Source organism: Miniopterus schreibersii (genome assembly GCF_964146895.1).
Source record: "Miniopterus schreibersii genome assembly, chromosome: 4".
Taxonomy (NCBI): domain Eukaryota; kingdom Metazoa; phylum Chordata; class Mammalia; order Chiroptera; family Miniopteridae; genus Miniopterus; species Miniopterus schreibersii.
The window spans coordinates 69,528,756-69,545,369 of NC_138105.1; the positions used below are offsets into that span (position 1 = coordinate 69,528,756).

The window sequence follows — 16,614 nt, forward strand, 5'->3', positions numbered from 1 at the left end:
GTCTTCAAATCAAAGACCCACTTGATTTGAACAGAAATGTTTAGAGACCAAAGCAAACCTACTGGTCCAACAAACCTTTGGAAGTTTCTGGGCTGTAACTGAAAGGCAATAAATCTGGCAAAGTATATCATTGCCTCAGTTTTGGAGCTAGTGTTTCACCTGGCTGGTGAAGCTCCTGAGGCTTTTCTTCTTTGTGACTTCACATTGGAAATGCTCACACCCCACTTGGCAACTGTGCTTCATACCATGAGTTCTTTGGCTCTGTCTGCTCCTCTTAGCTGCATTCTACAGAGCAGCAAGATGAGGCTTCAAAGGACCATGTCTTGCCTGGGGTCACAGAGGCCAAGCCCTCACTACCCTCCACCTGACATGTATATCAACTTTGGCACTGTTTGGGCTACGGTGTGTGTCTTGGGCTTGGGTTTCCCAAACAGCCTTCCTCATGCCCAGGAGTCCTCTCAGGAGTAGAAAAAATAAATATACCCGGACCATCTCATTTGTCCCTCCCATCTGCAGAACTACCACCACCAAGGCTCAGAGAGGTGCTAGGGTCTGATATGTCCCAGTGGAAGGGGTGGGGAGAGGAGAGAGTCTCTTTCAGTACCCAAGTATGTATGCAACTTCCTGCCAGTGAGGAAACTATCAGTTAGAATCAGCCCAGCTTCTCCTTTCCCTGCTCTGGCCTCACAGAAGGAGTTGTGGTGAGCTGTGGGCCACCCTGGCCTCAGCCAGATTGCCTGGCCAAACGCTGGAGAAGCGATGCCCTGGACTGTCCTGCTCTTTGTGGCTGGTGAGCCTGACACCCCTGTACCACCCCCACACCACTCCCCCATGCCTACCCACCTTGCCTCTGCTCAGGAGGCAGGAACCAGTGCCTGCGGCTACCTTCCCCAGGTGCTAGAGGAAGCTGAACCCTGACAGATTTGTTCCAGAGCCTTGAAAATGTCCCAGGAGCATGGCTTTCTTTTATTGGGCTCCTCATTATCCCCACATCATGGTTACCAGAAATGCCACCCTTCTGGAGAGAGCAGTGCCCACACCCCATGACTCAGCCCTGTTGGCCTCTGAGGCTCCCACCTCCAGGGCCAGAGCAGCAGATCTGCTGGGGGACAAGGGAGGCGTGTATAGACCTCACCTGAGCCAGATCAGTGCTCAGGAGCCTGGGGGCAGCTGGGAAGACACTGGTCCCTCCTGTAGGAAACTGAACCCCCAAATCTATATTGCTCACCACAGACTGGGAAGTAAGATAGAACCTCTCAGCCCTCCCCTCCTCCTGGTCTCCTTGTCTCTCATCCCCTCCAGCCAGCCTCCTTGAATACCCCATACCCCTTCCAGCCTCCCAGTCTCCCAGCCTCCCAGCCTTTGCCGATGCTGTTCCCTCTGCCTTAAATGCTTTCCCTCAGCTCTTCCTGTGTCACTTCAGGGAAGCCCTCCGTGGCGACCCCAGCTAATGCAGCCTTCTCATTACTCTGATGTGCTGCACAGCATTTATTATCTCCATGAGAATGTCAGCTCCCTGAGACAGGCATGTCTGTGTGTCTGTCTATCTCAGTCACCGCTCTGTTCCCAGCACTTAAACAGGTCCTGGTGCATAGTCAATGCTATTGATTGAAGTAGTGAGAATGTAATTGCGTTGCTGTGTAACCACTGCTATTATAAAAAATTTTAAAAAAGACTCAAACGCAATGACCCCTCATTATGTGCTAGGCATTTGATTCACCAGCATTACAGTGGGGTTGCGATGATTAGCCTCTGGTTGTACATAAAAACCAAGGTCCACAGAAATTTGTCAATCAGTTAGAATCTATTTTGATTTGAATGTCTTCTAGAATATGTAAAAAGTAATAATAAATATATCTTCCATGCTACATGTATAATAAGAACTTCTATCATTGTGTATATGCCTTTGACGTGTTTTCCCCTTGAAATTATTAACTGTGTGTTTGACAAGTGAAAAATAAATCTGTAATCAGTTGTGGGGGGAAAACAAGGCCCAGAGAGGGTGAGCCACTTGCCTAAAGCCACACAGCCAGGTTTGCCCCTGATCTGATCACTCACTCACCGACCTCCCTTATTCTGTATTGTAGGCTCCATGGCAATACCAGCGCCATCCATCCTGCTGGTGCCCCCACACCCCAGCAGTCAAGAGGACCCCATCTACATTGAATGCATGGCACCCAGGGGCTTCCCAGGGGCCAATTTCACCCTGTACCAAGGGAACCATGCTGTCCAGCTCCTGCAGGCCCCTGCAGACCAGCTCAGGGTCACCTTCAACCTGAGTGGTGGTGACTGGGAGGCTGCAAGGGGAATGTTTCACTGTCGGTATGGTGTGTTAGGCGAGCACAGGCAACTGCAGTTGTCAGACCTCAGTGAACCTGTGCACGTTTCCTTCCCAGGTAAGATCCTCTCATCAGCCCTCACTGCCTGGGCCCCATTTTCTCACTACCAAGCCTTTCTATGTACTGTTCCCTCTGCTTGGAAGTTGTCACAGGATGAGCCAGACTTCCAACTTGCCAGGACTTACTCACTTTTCCTTGTTTAATCCTCACAGTCATTCTGTGCAATGGGTATAGTGAGTCTCCCCATTTTGCAGATAAGGAAACCAAGGCACAAGAGATGAAAGGATTGCCCAAGGCACACAGCTATCAGGCAGCAGAGCTGGGATTCCACTGGCCTCCAAAGCCCAGGCATTAAAGCTGTATGCTCTGCTGCCCTCCTCCCCTCCTGGCCATCCAACATTTTAGAGCACCTGTTGTGCACCAGGCACTCTCCTTAGCAGTGTAGGCTCAGCAGTAAATGAACCAGACAGCGTCCCTGCTCTCTTGAAGTTGACATCCTGAGGGGATGGGGACAGACTTTAAATAAGGAGTCTGATAATTATTCAATCTGCCAGTGGGGGACAAGTAAAATGCCAAGGATTACAACCTGGCAAAGGATGTAATTTTAAATACAAAGGAGAGTGGTCAGGAAACACCTCTCTGAGGAGGTGATGCTTGAGAAAAGACCTGAATAATAAGGAGCCAGCCCACATGAATGTCTGGGGCAGGAGGGTTCCAAGTAGAAGGATCAGGCTGTGCAAAGGTCCTGAGGCTGGAGTGTACCTGGTGTGTTTGAGCAACATGGAGGCACCCTTGACTGAAGCCTAGTGAGCAAGGAGGAAAGTGGGTAGAGATGAGGGCAGGGAGGTAGCAAAAGATCTTGCAGGGCCTTGTGGCCGCAGCAAGGCATCTGGTTTTTGGATGAGTGGGACAGAAGTCCTGGGAGGGCTGCTGGACAGGGGGTGGGGGTGGGCTCTGGATCAAGGAACAGGAAGGAGGAGGGAGCCTCCAGGTGGAGCCTTCGTGTCAGCATCAATTGGAACTTCCTAGCTGCAAAGAGAAATTTGCTGCCAGCAGAGGCTCACATGTTGTGATGACAGAACAGTCTCTGTGTTCTTCCCGGCCTCAAGTTCCACTATCAAAGGCCCCCTTCTCTTACCTTGGTCCTGTGGTCTCAGAGTAGGGGAGGTGACAACCCCGAGCCCCACCCCAGATGAATGAATGAACAAGGCTAACACTGTGAGAACACGAAGTGGGTGTCTCTCCTTCCTCCTCCTGGCTTAGCTCCTGACCTCCACTGGGGTCAGGGCATCTGCTCCCAGCTCCCCTGAGAGATCACCTCTCTCTCCAAGGAGGGGCAGCCAAATCCTTTGAGGAGAAAACTCTGGAGCTGTGGCTTCATGCTTCTATGGCTGACCTCTGTGTAGGCCTCATGGTCCACCACATGGCTGGGGGTGGATGTCCTCTGATCCCCTGGTACCCATGTTGATGCCAGCAGAACTTATCAGGCGGCAAATAACTGAATATTTGACTCAAACTGGCTTCAACAACAGAAGGAGATTCGTTGATTCACTGAACTGAAGTCAGTTCACCGTGCTGACTTCAGACATGGCTGGATCCAGGTGCCCAAAGGTATCAGGAATCATTTGCCATCTGTCAATTCAGCTTTTTTCTGTGTCTAATTCTCAGGCAAGCCCTCCCTCTCATGATAGCAAAAGTTTTTTTTTTTGGTGTGTTTTTTTTATATATCTTTATTGATTTTAGAGAGAGGAAAGGAGAGGGAGAGAGAGAGACAGAAACATCAAAGATGAGAGAGTCATTGATCAAGCCCACAACCAGGCATGTGCCCTGACCGGGAATCGAACCCTGATCACCTGGATCCCAGGTCGACGCTCAACTGCTGAGCCATGCCTGGCCGGGGTGGTAGCAAAATTGTACCCAACAGCTTCAGATGTATATCCTACCAGCTTTCTTATACTGGCTGGAGGAGTAAATCTCCCTCTCTTCTATCCCTATCCAAAATCTCAGTATTAGCTCTCATTGGCTCAGCTTTGATCACATGCCTATCTCTGAACCAATCACAATTACCAAGGGGAGGGAACATGCTAATTAGCTAGATATAAGGTTTGCTGGGTCCCTAGGGTCCAGCTACACTCAAGCCACATAGTTGGGGGTTAAGGGAGGGGTACGCTAGCTCCCCCAAGATAATCTAGAGGAATGACAGTTGTCCTACCTTCTCCCTGTGCTTCCACAACTCCATGGCCTGCCCACTCTCTCTTTTCTCATTTTCTTCTAGTGCCCACTTGGATCCTGGCACTCTCCTTGAGTCTGGCTGGAGCCCTCCTCCTTGCTGGGCTGGTGGCTGTTGCTGTGGTGATCAGGAAAGGTAACAGGCAAAGAACACATGGCCCATGGACTGCCAGTGTGCCACCCCTGGAATGTGTAAATGCACTTCCACTCACATCCATTTTTTAAAAAATATCTTTATTGATTTCAGAGGGAGGAAGGGGGAGAGAGAGAGAGAGAAGCATCGATGGGTTGATCAGTCACCTCCCATACTGACCGGGGATTGAACCCAGAACCAGGTATGTACTGTGACCAGGAATTGAACTTGCAACCTTTTGGTGTACCGGATGATGCTCCAATCAATGGATCCACCCAGCCAGGGCCAGACAGACTTTTAATATCTGCTGTTTCTCAGATGTCTTGAGAAAGTGATGTCTAGTTGAAATTTTTTTCCCTTTTCATTGAATGCCCATGTAATGAAGAAATTGAAAATGTAGCCACCAGTTTTAACAGGAAAATGAGTTTACTATCTAAGGGCCATTTTGGGGGGGGGGGCATATATGATCACCAAGGATCATTTAGTCAAAAGTTGAATGCATGCCTTGGCTCATGTGGCTCAGTTGATTGGAGCATTGTCCCATGCACCAGAAGGTGGTGGGTTCAATTTCTGGTCAGGGCAATACCCATGTTGTGGGTTCAATCCCTGGTCAGGGCACCTATGGGAAGCAGCTGGTTAATCTCTCTCTCTCTCTCTCTCTCTCTCTCTCTCTCCTCCTTCCTAAAACAAAAACAAAAACAAAAGGACAACAACAACAAAACAGTTTGGCCCGGCCGGGCGTGGCTCAGCGGTTGAGCATCGACCTAGGATCCAGGCTATCTGGGTTCAATTCCCGGTCAGGGCACATGCCCAGGTTGTGGGCTCGATCAATGACTCTCATCACTGATATTTCTATCTCTCTCCCTCTCCTTTCCTCTCTCTGAAATCAGTGAAGATATATTTAAAACAAACAAACAAAAACAACAAAACAATTTAACATGATTGTACCTTATTTGAAGTTTTTACCAACACACGTTACTCATGTACTTGGGGAAAATAAATGTTTGCAGTAGTTCTTCTGTTGAGTGACAAATTTGCCAGGGGAGAAGGCAAGGCTGAGTCACAAATGTCTGGGCGGAGGGCGGCGTTTTTTGGCTTTTATGAACTTGTAACCAGGATGCACCCAGGAAGAAAATCTAACAAATGCTTATTTATTTTTTGTTCCCTAGTTAAAGTAAAAAAAATGCAGAAGAAAAGGTGAGACCATCCCTGGAGACCCTCAGAGGGTGGTTTGGGGAAAAGAAATATTCAGCCCCAGGGCAGGAGTTCCTGATGGATGTTAGGAACTCTAGGAGCGGGCCAGGTTCTCCCTGGCTGTGTGGGAGCTCCACCACAAATAGCACCCTCTGCTGGTAGTGCGCTTAATAGGAACAGGTGTGCCGGGTACTGTGCTAGAAGACTCTGAAACTGGAGCTCCTGTTATCCTCATAGCAACCCTGGGAGCATGCACTATAAATAGCTCCATTTTACAGACAAGGAGACTGAGGCACAGGGAGCAAGTGGCTGAGCCTTCCTCACAGCCTTTTACTGCCAGTTTCCCAAAACAGTCTAATCACTCTAGAAATCCATAGTGGGAGGAGGCAAGTGGCATCCCCCTGGGTTGTGCAGTGCCCAACTTGATGCCCTGGTTCCTGGGCATTGGGATGTCCCAACTGGTCCTGGCCTTGGTTCTCCCCTCTGAGAGGGGTGGACACCCTGCTGCCTGGTGGCAGAGAGCTAGCAGCAGCCCTGGGATGGAATCCTGACTTCATCTGGCTTGTGGGGCTCTTGCAAGAGAATTTCCATCTGAGAGGATTCAGGGTGGGTGGGGAATGAAGGTCAAGTTTGGGGCCTGGAAAAAGCCTTCTTCCTGAGATGGCATCACTCTCTTCCCAATCCCTTTGCAGAGAAAGAGAATCCTGCTGGGCCCAGATTAACTTCACCACCACAGGTTTGTGCCTCCTCCTTGATCCTGTCCCTATCTCTGCTCCCAGGTGGGATTCACTGCCTCAAAACACTATGGGCCTCACTACTCACTACTGACACCTTTTGGGGTTGATCACTTCCTGTAGGGGCAAGAATACACTCTCTCCCCTTTCCAACTCCCCTCCACACCAGGTTTCAGTTCTCACCTTCTCTCCTTGCCCCATCCTTGGGCCTTTCATGCATGCTCCCCTCTGCCTAGACCACCCTTCTCCCCTCTGGTCTCAGTCTGAAAGTCACCTCCTCCAGGAAGCCTTCTTTGACTCCCTAGACAGGGTCTGTACTTTCTACTTACATGCTACCAACAGGCACCCTGTCATTCTTCTTACCCCTTAGTAGAAACAAAATCAAGTAATCATTGCCTGTTGGGTATGTAATATTCACCTCCACCGCTGGACGGTCAGCTCCAGGGGGGACACACTGGAGCACCCCGATGCTTTCACAGTACCTGTCACTGTCCTCAGATGGAGCCCCACTTGTGGTCCAAATGTGTCGTTCTGCCCGTTTCCACCAGGGGGCGATGGGCAGCTGGCCTGTGTGAGTGATGCTCTGGATGGGGCTCCAAAAGGAGAAACTCCATTCACAGGTTTCTTTCACTGTCTCACGCATTTGTTGAGCACCTACTCTGTGTTGAGATCGGCAGGGCTCCCTCAATGACCAATACAGAGGTGGTCTGTGACCACAAGCTCACACTCCAGTGGGGAAACAGCTGAGGTTGGCCCAGACCTATGGGGGCTTGGAGGGCGGTCCCCCAAAGAAGTGATAGCTAAGCAGAGACCTGAAGGAGGCGCTTTGGGGAGAGCCTGGGACAGTGGAGGAGCTGAGAGGTGTTCTCAAAAGCAGGAGTTGAGATGAGGCACCCATTTTCCAGAAGGTAGCTAGAGGCTGCTGAAGGAGGGCTCCGAGCAGAAGAGGAACACGATGCAATTTGCAGCTGTGAACGGTTCACTTTGCAGAATTGGCTGGAAGGGAGCAAAGAGGTTGCTGGGAGATGGACACCACCCTCTTCCTTAGGGTGGACTTTGGACCTATGGGCTTGTGGGGATGGGGGTGAGCAGGGAATTTAAACTGGCCCTAGTCCTGATTTCCTTCTCTCTGTCTCTTCCAGACATGTCCTTTGATAATTCCTTGTTTGCGATATCAATGGTAAGTCATTTCATTCCTTGGTCCCGGTTTACTGTTGACTGTCCTAACACCAGGAAGGCAGGGGCCATCATCAGGCTGGGTTGACCTGTAGTTTCTGAGCTTCAGGGGAAGAGGGTGGTCTGGGAAAAGCCCAGAATCACTGAGCAGGGATTTGTTTGTGAGCTGAAAGTTGGCTTTGAGACACTCTGGGGGATTGGAGTGGCCACATCCAGGCCATTGTGTGGCAATGGGCAAGACCCTGGGGGTGCTTGCTGTTGGGGTCAGCACTGTCTTTGTATTCAGTTGGGTCAATCCCTCAGAATGGTAACAGAGGGGACTCAGGGGGACCTGGGGTTTTTTTGGGGTCATGGAACCTTGTGACAATCTGATGCACACTGTAGCCCCCTCCTGGTATAAAGAAAAGCCTACTTTGTGTTCAGTTTCCAGGACTTCAGCTTAAATGTTCCTGTTGTGCATTTTCTCTCTCTCTCTCTTTTTTTTTTTTTTTTTAATATATCTTTATTGATTTCCGAGAGAGGAAAGGAGAGGGAGAGAGAGAGCTAGAAACATCAATGATGAGAGAGTCATTGATCCGCTGCAGCCCGCAACCCAGGCATGTGCCCTGACCGGGAATCGAACCCTGATCGCCTGGATCCTAGGTCGATGCTTAACCGCTGAGCCACGCCCAGCCGGGCTGCATTTTCTCTTTTAGTGGAGAGGTCTCACTACACACACACACACCCTCCTCATCAAAGGGTGTGGCTCCCCTAGATCATACATGTTTGAGCTGGCATTTGAATCCCTCTGCACAACTGCATCTTGGGGTGCTCTTGGTGTTTGTACTTTATTACTATCCCCCACTAAATTAGAGATAGCTGAGCCATGGCCCCATAGAGAAAGAAAATGTTCAGCTGCTCCTCTTCACACAGAGACGAGTACAGATCTGAGGTGAAGGTGGCCCTACTCAAGGTGGCCTCAGAGGTCCCATTTGGACAAGTAGACACTTTGGGACTGCTGTCAGGGCAGAGCCCTCTGCTTGAGGCACCGTGATGGGGAGTGGGATGAGGGGGTGGGGAAAGTAAAGTATTCACACCCTTCCTGGGCATCTGGACAAGAACAGGATGAGGCCCTCACTCCTTCAGAGCGGCTTTTTTTTTTTTTTTTTTAACATATCTTTATTGATTTCAAAGAGGAAGGGAGAGGGAGAGAGAGAGATAGAAACATCAATGGTGAGAGAGTCGTCACCGATTGACTGCCTTGATCCAACTGGGGATTGATCCCGCAACCCAGGCATGTGCCCTGACCGGGAATTGAACCGCGATCTCCTGGATCCTCGGTCGATGCTCAGTCGCTGAGCCACGCCTGGCCGGGCTCCTTCAGAGCTTCTTAATTCGATGGGGGAAGACAGACAATGCCACATGGGCTAGGAGTGGCCCGGAAACTCACTTCTCACTTAGCTAGGAGGTCCAAGGCGTCTCAGAGATGGCTGACAAGCAGGAAGAAGCTGCGGAAGATTGTTCCCGGCTCGGGACAAGTTCCTGGCACAGCACATATAATGGGTAGAATGGAGTGAGGAGTTGGCAGGCCATGTGGAGAACTTTGACTTTTACCCCAAGTGAGGTGGGATCCATGAAGGTTTCAGAGCAGAGAAGGGACATAACCAGATTCAGGTGCTCACAGGCTGTGAGGACAGACTTGGAGGGTGTGAATGGACTGCCACTCAAAGTGGTTTGGTCCAGCGTGTTGGCAGCAGAGGTGGAAGAAGCGAGCAGAGGCAGGTCAGGTAGATTCAGCAGATGGGAAACATGGTGCTGTTTTTATTTTTTATTCTCCAATTTGAGGATATGTTTATTGATTTTAGAGAGAGAGGGAGGGAGGGAGGGAGGGAGGGAGGGAGGGAGGGAGGGAGGGAGGGAGGGAGGGAGGGAAAGGAACATCGATATGAGAAAGTGGCCTTCTCTACCTGCCCCCACTGGGATTCAAACCCCAAACCTAGGTATGTGCCCTGATAGGGAATCAAACCTGCAACCCTTTGGTGTTCCGGATGACCCTCCAACCAACTGAGCCACGCGGCCAGGGGACAGCGCTGGGTTTTGACTGGATGAGCGGGCTGAAGTGGGAGGAGGCATGGGAGGAGTCTTGGGGAGGGACAGCTTGGAGGGAAGAGGGACAGGCCACCTCACTGCATTATGCCCAAGAGCAGATGGAGATGTAAGTCTGGAATTCCAGAGAGAGGAGTAGGGAAGTTTAAACTGGTCCCCAGTCACTGGTATAGAGACAGTGGCCAGGAAGGGGCTTGGCACCAGGCTGTTCAGCCCTCTGAAGTCTTTGCTCCCGGAATAAATCCTGAGTTGTTAAGAAAACGCCAGAAGGCAAGGCAAGTTCTAAAACTTTCTGTGAGAAGCCACAGGCTCAAGGAACAAGCCTGGTGACTTTTTTCCTTTTAAAAAAGACATTTAAAATGAATCAACGGACAACAGAAAAACAACTTATTTCTTAGTAGCCTAGTCCTGGTGACTATATATATATTTATTTAATTAAAAATTTTTTTGGAATATGAAACACATCCATATGTCAAAATTATACGTACAGTAGTGTTTTTTTCTAGCACTTAACCCTGCTCAACCCACTGGTCTCCCCCTCTACACACACAGAAGTAACCACTGTTAGGAGCTTCTTGCAAAATGCAAGCAAAGGTGAAAATAGCAAATCTATATCCCTCACCCTTTTATTTTAAAGACTTTTAGTTGATTTTTTAGAGAGAGAGGAAGGGAGAGGGAGAGAAACATCAATGTGAGAGCAAAACATGAATCGGCTGTCTCCTGCAACCTGGGCACGTGCTCTGACCAGAGTTGAACAGGCAAGCTTTTGGTGCATGGGATGACACCCAACCAACCACACCAGCCAGGATTACCCCACCCTTTTAAACATAAATGATAGCATGATACCTACACTGTTATGTACGGTGCTTATTTTCCTTAACAGTAAATTCTAGTGATCTTTTCCAGTTTCTTTTCTTTTTTTCAAATCGTGGTAAAATATACATAACAAAATGTACCATTTAACCATTTTTTAAAAATTTATTGATTTTAGAAAGAGAAACATCAATTTGTTTTTCCACTTATTTATGCATTCATTGGTTGATTTTTTTATGTGCCCTGACCAGGGATTGAACCCACAACCTTGGAGTATCAGGTTGATACTCTAACCAACTGAGCTATGCAGTTGGGGCCCCATTTTAACCATTTTTAAGTGTGCAGTTCTGTGGCATTAAGTACATTCACATTGTTGTGCAAACATCACTATCTTTCATTTAAAGATTTTGTCTTGGAAAACTGAAACTCTTTTCCCACTATACATTAACTCCTCAGTCTTACCTCCCTCCAGCCCTTGGCAACCACCATTCTACTTTCTGTCTCTGTAGATTTATCTTTTAAAAAATATATGTTTTTAATAATTTTAGAGAGAGAGGGAAAAAATACATTGAGGTGAGAGAGAAACAGCAATCAGCTGCCTCCTTCATGCCTGCAACCCGGGCATGTGCCCTGCCTGACCAGGAATTGAACCATCAGCCTTTTGGTGCATGAAACAACACTCAGCCAACTGAACTACACCAGCCAGGGCATGTAGATTTGTCCTTTTTTGACATTTTCTATTGAAGTGATTCTATACAATGTTCATCCTTTTGTGTCTGACTTATTTCACTTAGCATAATGTTTTCAAGGTTCACTCATGTTGTAACATGTGTCAGAATTTCCTTCCTTTTTAAGGTTGAAAAATATTCCATTGTGTGTGTATACCACGTCTTGTTTATCTAGTCACCCACTGATGCACACTTGTTTCCACTTTTTGGCTATTGTGAATAGTGCTGCTGTGAACATGGGTGTGCAAGTATCTGTTTGAGTCCCTGCTTTCAATTCTAGTTTCTTTTTGAAGCATTAGAAAGCTGTGCTGTTGGCTGACATGAAAATGAAGCAGCTGACAGGTCTCTTAACTTGTACTGTGTTACTACACTGAGGATCTTGGTATTTACTTTGTAACACCTTATAATGTGCGATTGATATTTTTAATTAATTAAATCCTCACCTGAGGATATTTTTTCCATTGCTTTTCAGAGAGTGTTAAGGGGAGAGAGAGAGAGAGAGGAGGAACATGGATGAGAGAGAAACACAGCAATTGGTTGCCTCTTGCAGGAGCCCCAACTGGGGCGAGGGATGGAACCCGCAACTGAGGTATGTGCCTGTGGCCGGAATCAAACCCAGGACCCTTTAGTCCACAGGATGACGCTCTAACCACTGAGCCAAACCAGCTAGGGCGACATTATTTTATTTTATTTTATTCTTTTTTTTTTTTTTTTTTAACAAACCAGGAGACTGAAGCTGGTTATGGGCCTTCCCGGGGTCACCCAGCTAGGGAGGAGCAGGACCCCAGCCTGCTCTCATCTGCCAGGCTTCAGTTTTAGCAAGTTCATCTCTTCTTGACTGGCACTTGGAGCAGGAGCTTTCAAGGCAGAGGAGAGGGTAGACTTTTGAGGAAGCCCAGAATGGAAGTAGATAATAATAATAGCTTTGTTCACTTAATATTTAACCCTTACAATGTGATGTGTCAGGCGCTTTAATTCCTTTATGCTTCTTCATAGCAACCCCAGGAGGGGTGTATTAGTGCTCTCAGTATTGTGCAAAAGGGGAAAGTGAGCACAGAGGAATTAAGCCATTTGATTAAGGTCACACCACTAGGAAGTACTGGAGCTGGGATTTGAACCTAGGATGCTTGGTCCCCTATTCAGCAGAGAGGAAGGCAGGACAGAAGGCAGATCAGGGCCCTGAAGCTGTGGGACATGTGTGTGCGTGAGATAAGACCTGATGGACTGGGGAATCTCAGACTCAGAACATGGGGAAACCCTGAAACCCCAAATCACCCAGTTCTATTTTTCTTCCATGGACAAAGAAAATGACTTCAGAAGAAGACGAAACCACCCGGGATGATTGCTCAGGTTCTGCTGCAACCTATGAAAACTCTGGGCCCCGGAAGAGACCCACCTCCATCTCATCCTCACCTGAGCCCCCTGACTTCAGCACCTTCCGGGCCTGCCAGTGAGGCTTAGGATTGGGGTCCCTCTCTCTGTCTACGCACTCTGCCCTCCATTCAGCCCTCTCACTTGAGCTGGTGGGGCCATGTGGGGCCCAAAGTCCCTCCAGCTACTTTGGGGAGGGGGGTTCTGGCTGCTGCTTTCTCAGGGAACTGAGCAGAGACAAAGGGATGCCTGACCTTGGGACCTTCCTCACAGAGGAGCAGAAGTGGAAGGGGGGAGCAGGCACTGGCTGGGAGGCTGGACAGAAAGCAGAAAGTCTCTCTTTGGAGTCTCAGCTTAGGCCACCAGGGAAGTTGTTAGTATCCTTCTGGTACTCAGATGGGCCAAAAGAGGTCTGAGCTTTCTGCACACCCCTCTGGTTTCCTCTTCCCTTGCCACACCTGACTTGGACAACCCAAGTGAGTGTTTGGAGCATAGGGTGCATGGGGGTATGTTCTGAGTGTCCGCCTTGCTGGTATGCCTAAGTTATTAATTATAGCACATGTTGAGCTGTTCCCAAGGCCTCTGTGGAGTGTAATCCTTCAAGCCTGGGACTTCTGGGGACCAATCACTGGATGCCTGGTGGGTGGGGGGAGTACCCCTCAACTGCATGAACACAAGGGTGGTTTATAGGGAGCTCCATGAGGATGCGGGGAGGGGGCAGTACCTCAAGGAATCTCTGCCAAAGTCCTGGTGTTGGTGGGGAGAGGAGGTAAAATGATGGGGGAAAGGGGCAGATTAATACTGAGGAGAATAGTAAATGAGGAGGCCCAGGGAAGGGTGGGAGCTGGGGAAAATGGTAAGTGGCTGCAAGAGTCTTTGGGTCCCCCAAAAGGGGCCCTGGCACGGGGGGGACCTTGAGGGACGATGGGTGTGTGTGTGGGTGTGTGAGAGGGAGACAAGGTGCACGTGGCCATGCTCGGCTAGACTAGCCAGCCATCATTGGGGGAAGGCAGAGTTAACTAGGGGCTAAGGGAGGGGTCCAGAGGGAGAGGTCCAAGAATTTTTTATGGGGGAGGAGACAGTGAAGGTCTGAGACTGGAGGAGGGGGGCGCTGTGGTACGGGAACGGAGATGATGGGGAAGAGGAAAGGAAAGCCAGAGCGCTGCGGGAGAGGGCCTTCACATGGGGTCTAGGAAGGGTGCAGAGGACGCGCCCCACCTGAAACTGCTTTTCCAGGCGAGTGGGCGGAGGGATGGGGCTCGAGCGTGGGGCCCCGCCTCCCCGCGCGGTTTTCCCCGAGCGCCGCACGCCTCGCAAAGTGAGGCCCAGTAGGAGGGAGCAGGGCCAGTATAGGGGCGGGGCCCCGTCGCGCTGGACTCAGTCCGGCCTCACGCAGCCTCAAAAATCCCCGCAGGGCCAGGGGGAGGAGCCCAGCCTCAAGGGCGTGTCGAAGCCCTCGGGTGTCAGATCCACCCCCACCGTTTCCCGGACTGGGGAGCCGTCTCACAAAGCGCGGCTGTTTGCGCGGGGCGGGGCCCGGGGCGTGTCTGCACGAGAGCACCGCCCCCTGACGCTCTCCTACCCCGCCCTCCTCTGATCTCCGTGCCCGCACCGCCTCACGAAGTGCGGCAGTTCCAGCGGCGCGGGATGGGGGCGGGACTCAGGCTTAGGGGCGTGTCCGAGGGGGTTGAGAACCGCCCCCTTACGCATGCTCCTGCAGCTGCCTTTCGTGGGCCACCGACCCATCTCACAAAGCCGCGACCGTTCACGCGAGGCGGGGCTGGGCGAGGCGGGGTTGGGCGGGGCGGGGCCGACCCCCTCTCGCTGTTAGTTTCGTCCCGGGCGCGCTCCCTCCCCGCGCCCACGGCCGCCGGCAGGGGGCGCTGCGCCACTGGCCGGGCCGTCGGTGGTGGCAGCGAGGCGGCGCGTGGCCCGCAGGCGGCGCTGCCCGGCTCGGCCTCGGCCTCGGCCTGCGCGGCGGCGGTAGCGGCGGCGGCCTGGGCCCGGGCGCGGCGGCAGCGGCGGCGGTGGTGGGGCCTGGAGCCGGATCTAAGATGGCAGCGGCGGCGGCGGCGGCGGGGCCGGGCACGGGTATTGTGGGGGCGGCGGGGCCCGGCATCGCTGGGCCCTGCGCGGCTGTGTCGGTGTTCTCCGGCGCCCGCCTCCTCACCATTGGCGACGCGAACGGCGAGATCCAGCGGCACGCGGAGCAGCAGGCGCTGCGCCTCGAGGTGCGCGCCGGCCCGGACGCGGCGGGCATCGCCCTCTACAGCCGTGAGTGCGGGGTCCCGGTCCGGGCCGACGGCCGGGTGGCGCGCGGCGATTGCGCACGAGGCCGGGCGGGCGGGGGGCCGGTCGGGCGGGAGGGACTCGGCAGTGGTGGGTGAGGGGCTTGGCGTCCCGCGGATCAGGGGCCCCAAGCCATGGGGGCCTGGTGTGGGGTGCGTGGGGCCGAGCCGAGGGACCCGGCTGTGTGGGGCCCCGAGTGAGAGGTGTGGAGGAACGGTATCAAGGAGCAGAGGCAGAAAAGAGGGCGTGCGTGGCGGTCGGAGGTGAGGTGCCCTGTGAACCGAGGGAAGCGGGAAATGGGGGAGTGAGGGCCCTGAGATTGGGAGGGGGTGGGCAGGAAGTGGGGGCCGAGAGTGGAAGGTGAATTCAGAGGCCGCCAGGGGTGTGGGGGGTGGGTGGGAGAGAAGGGGGCCTGAGGTGTGGGAGAGGTGGGAGTCTCGCGGTCGGGTGTGGTCGCCGTGGTGGGGGGAGAGATGGGTGTGGGCAGTTTCTGGCCATCTCAGGAACACCATCTCCCCCTTCCCCCTCCCCGGACTGCTAAGGACAGTTGGAAAGTGGTGCCCCGTCTGGGGCGGCTTAGAGGACCCCTTCCACCCATCTGGAGGGCTTGGTATTGGGACCCCCTGAGTGGGTGGGTAACATGTAGATCAGGGCAGAGGGGGAGGGTGGTTTGAGCCCCTGGATGTGCTCCTGGTGATAACGTGTTTGGGTAGGGCCCCCGTCCTGATGCCGGGCTCCGAAGAGGTAACACAGCTTCCTCCTGTGCCACGGTCCTCTGACCTTCCTTTTAGGGGATGTGAGAAGCTGGGTGCGTTTTCAAAAGCTAGTTTCAAAACTGACACTTCAGTAGGAAAAAATCACGAATGTGTTTGCCAAGGACCCCGAGTCTTTGTAGTTCATCTTTTTCTTTCTCTTGTTACTCTTTCTTATTTGTTCTCTCCCATTCTTCATTCCTCCTTCAAATCTTGCTATTATGTTTCATTTAGCTTTGTCTCAGGGTTTCTTACACAGATGCTCTGGGAACCACTCAGAAGTCTCTTACTAGCTTTGGCCTGTGTGAATTTTTTGCCACTTTGGGTATAGGGTGTGAAGAGCCGTTGGTCCACACAGGGCTCTCCCTGTGCCTTGACTTGGAAAGCCCAGACTTCGGGAGCTCTGTTTCCCAAATGTCCTATCCCTCTTTGTTGGGGCAGAGCTAGGTCTTGGGCCAGATGAGAAGGGAGAAAGGTATCCCAGGTGGGCATCAGCGCTCAGGACAGACACTTAAGATTCATCTTAAGCTCAGTAGGATCCCCCAGAACATAAAGAAGGCCACTCATTCTGCAGGCATTAATGGGAAACAGGGTAAAGTAGCCTAGAGTTTCTCAAACTGGTGTCCCAAGGTTGACCCACAAAGGAGTTCCAGGAGAATTTGATTTCTCTTGTAAGTATACTTCTTTTAATTTTAAAAACAGTTTGAGGTTTCTAGGATCATTAGGAAGATAGTACAAGAGAGTTCCCATATACTCCATACCCAGTTTCCC

At 51.5% G+C, this 16,614-nt stretch overlaps 2 protein-coding genes across 4 annotated transcripts in view; both read left to right on the forward strand.

Moving 5' to 3' along the window:
• Positions 1-695: 695 nt before the first annotated feature.
• LOC308557127 (protein HIDE1) lies at positions 696-13,375 on the forward strand. Its single transcript, XM_081137197.1, has 7 exons — positions 696-790; positions 2,088-2,396; positions 4,615-4,704; positions 5,871-5,898; positions 6,588-6,631; positions 7,772-7,809; positions 12,736-13,375. The coding sequence occupies exons 1-7, from the start codon at positions 760-762 to the stop codon at positions 12,883-12,885; spliced, it is 690 nt and encodes a 229-aa protein (XP_080993323.1). The 5' UTR covers positions 696-759; the 3' UTR covers positions 12,886-13,375.
• Positions 13,376-14,775: 1,400 nt separating this feature from the next.
• The window catches only part of CARM1 (coactivator associated arginine methyltransferase 1), a 41,876-nt gene continuing 40,037 nt past the window's right edge, over positions 14,776-16,614 (forward strand). Inside the window, exon 1 of one of the 3 annotated variants that reach the window (XM_081137342.1) lies at positions 14,776-15,076. In XM_081137342.1, coding sequence (XP_080993468.1) covers positions 14,857-15,076 — 220 coding nt within the window. In that variant the 5' untranslated portion in view covers positions 14,776-14,856. Of the gene's footprint in view, positions 15,077-15,303; positions 15,355-16,614 lie in introns of those variants that run through there. The other 2 variants (XM_081137341.1, XM_081137344.1) reach the window with 2 other exon arrangements.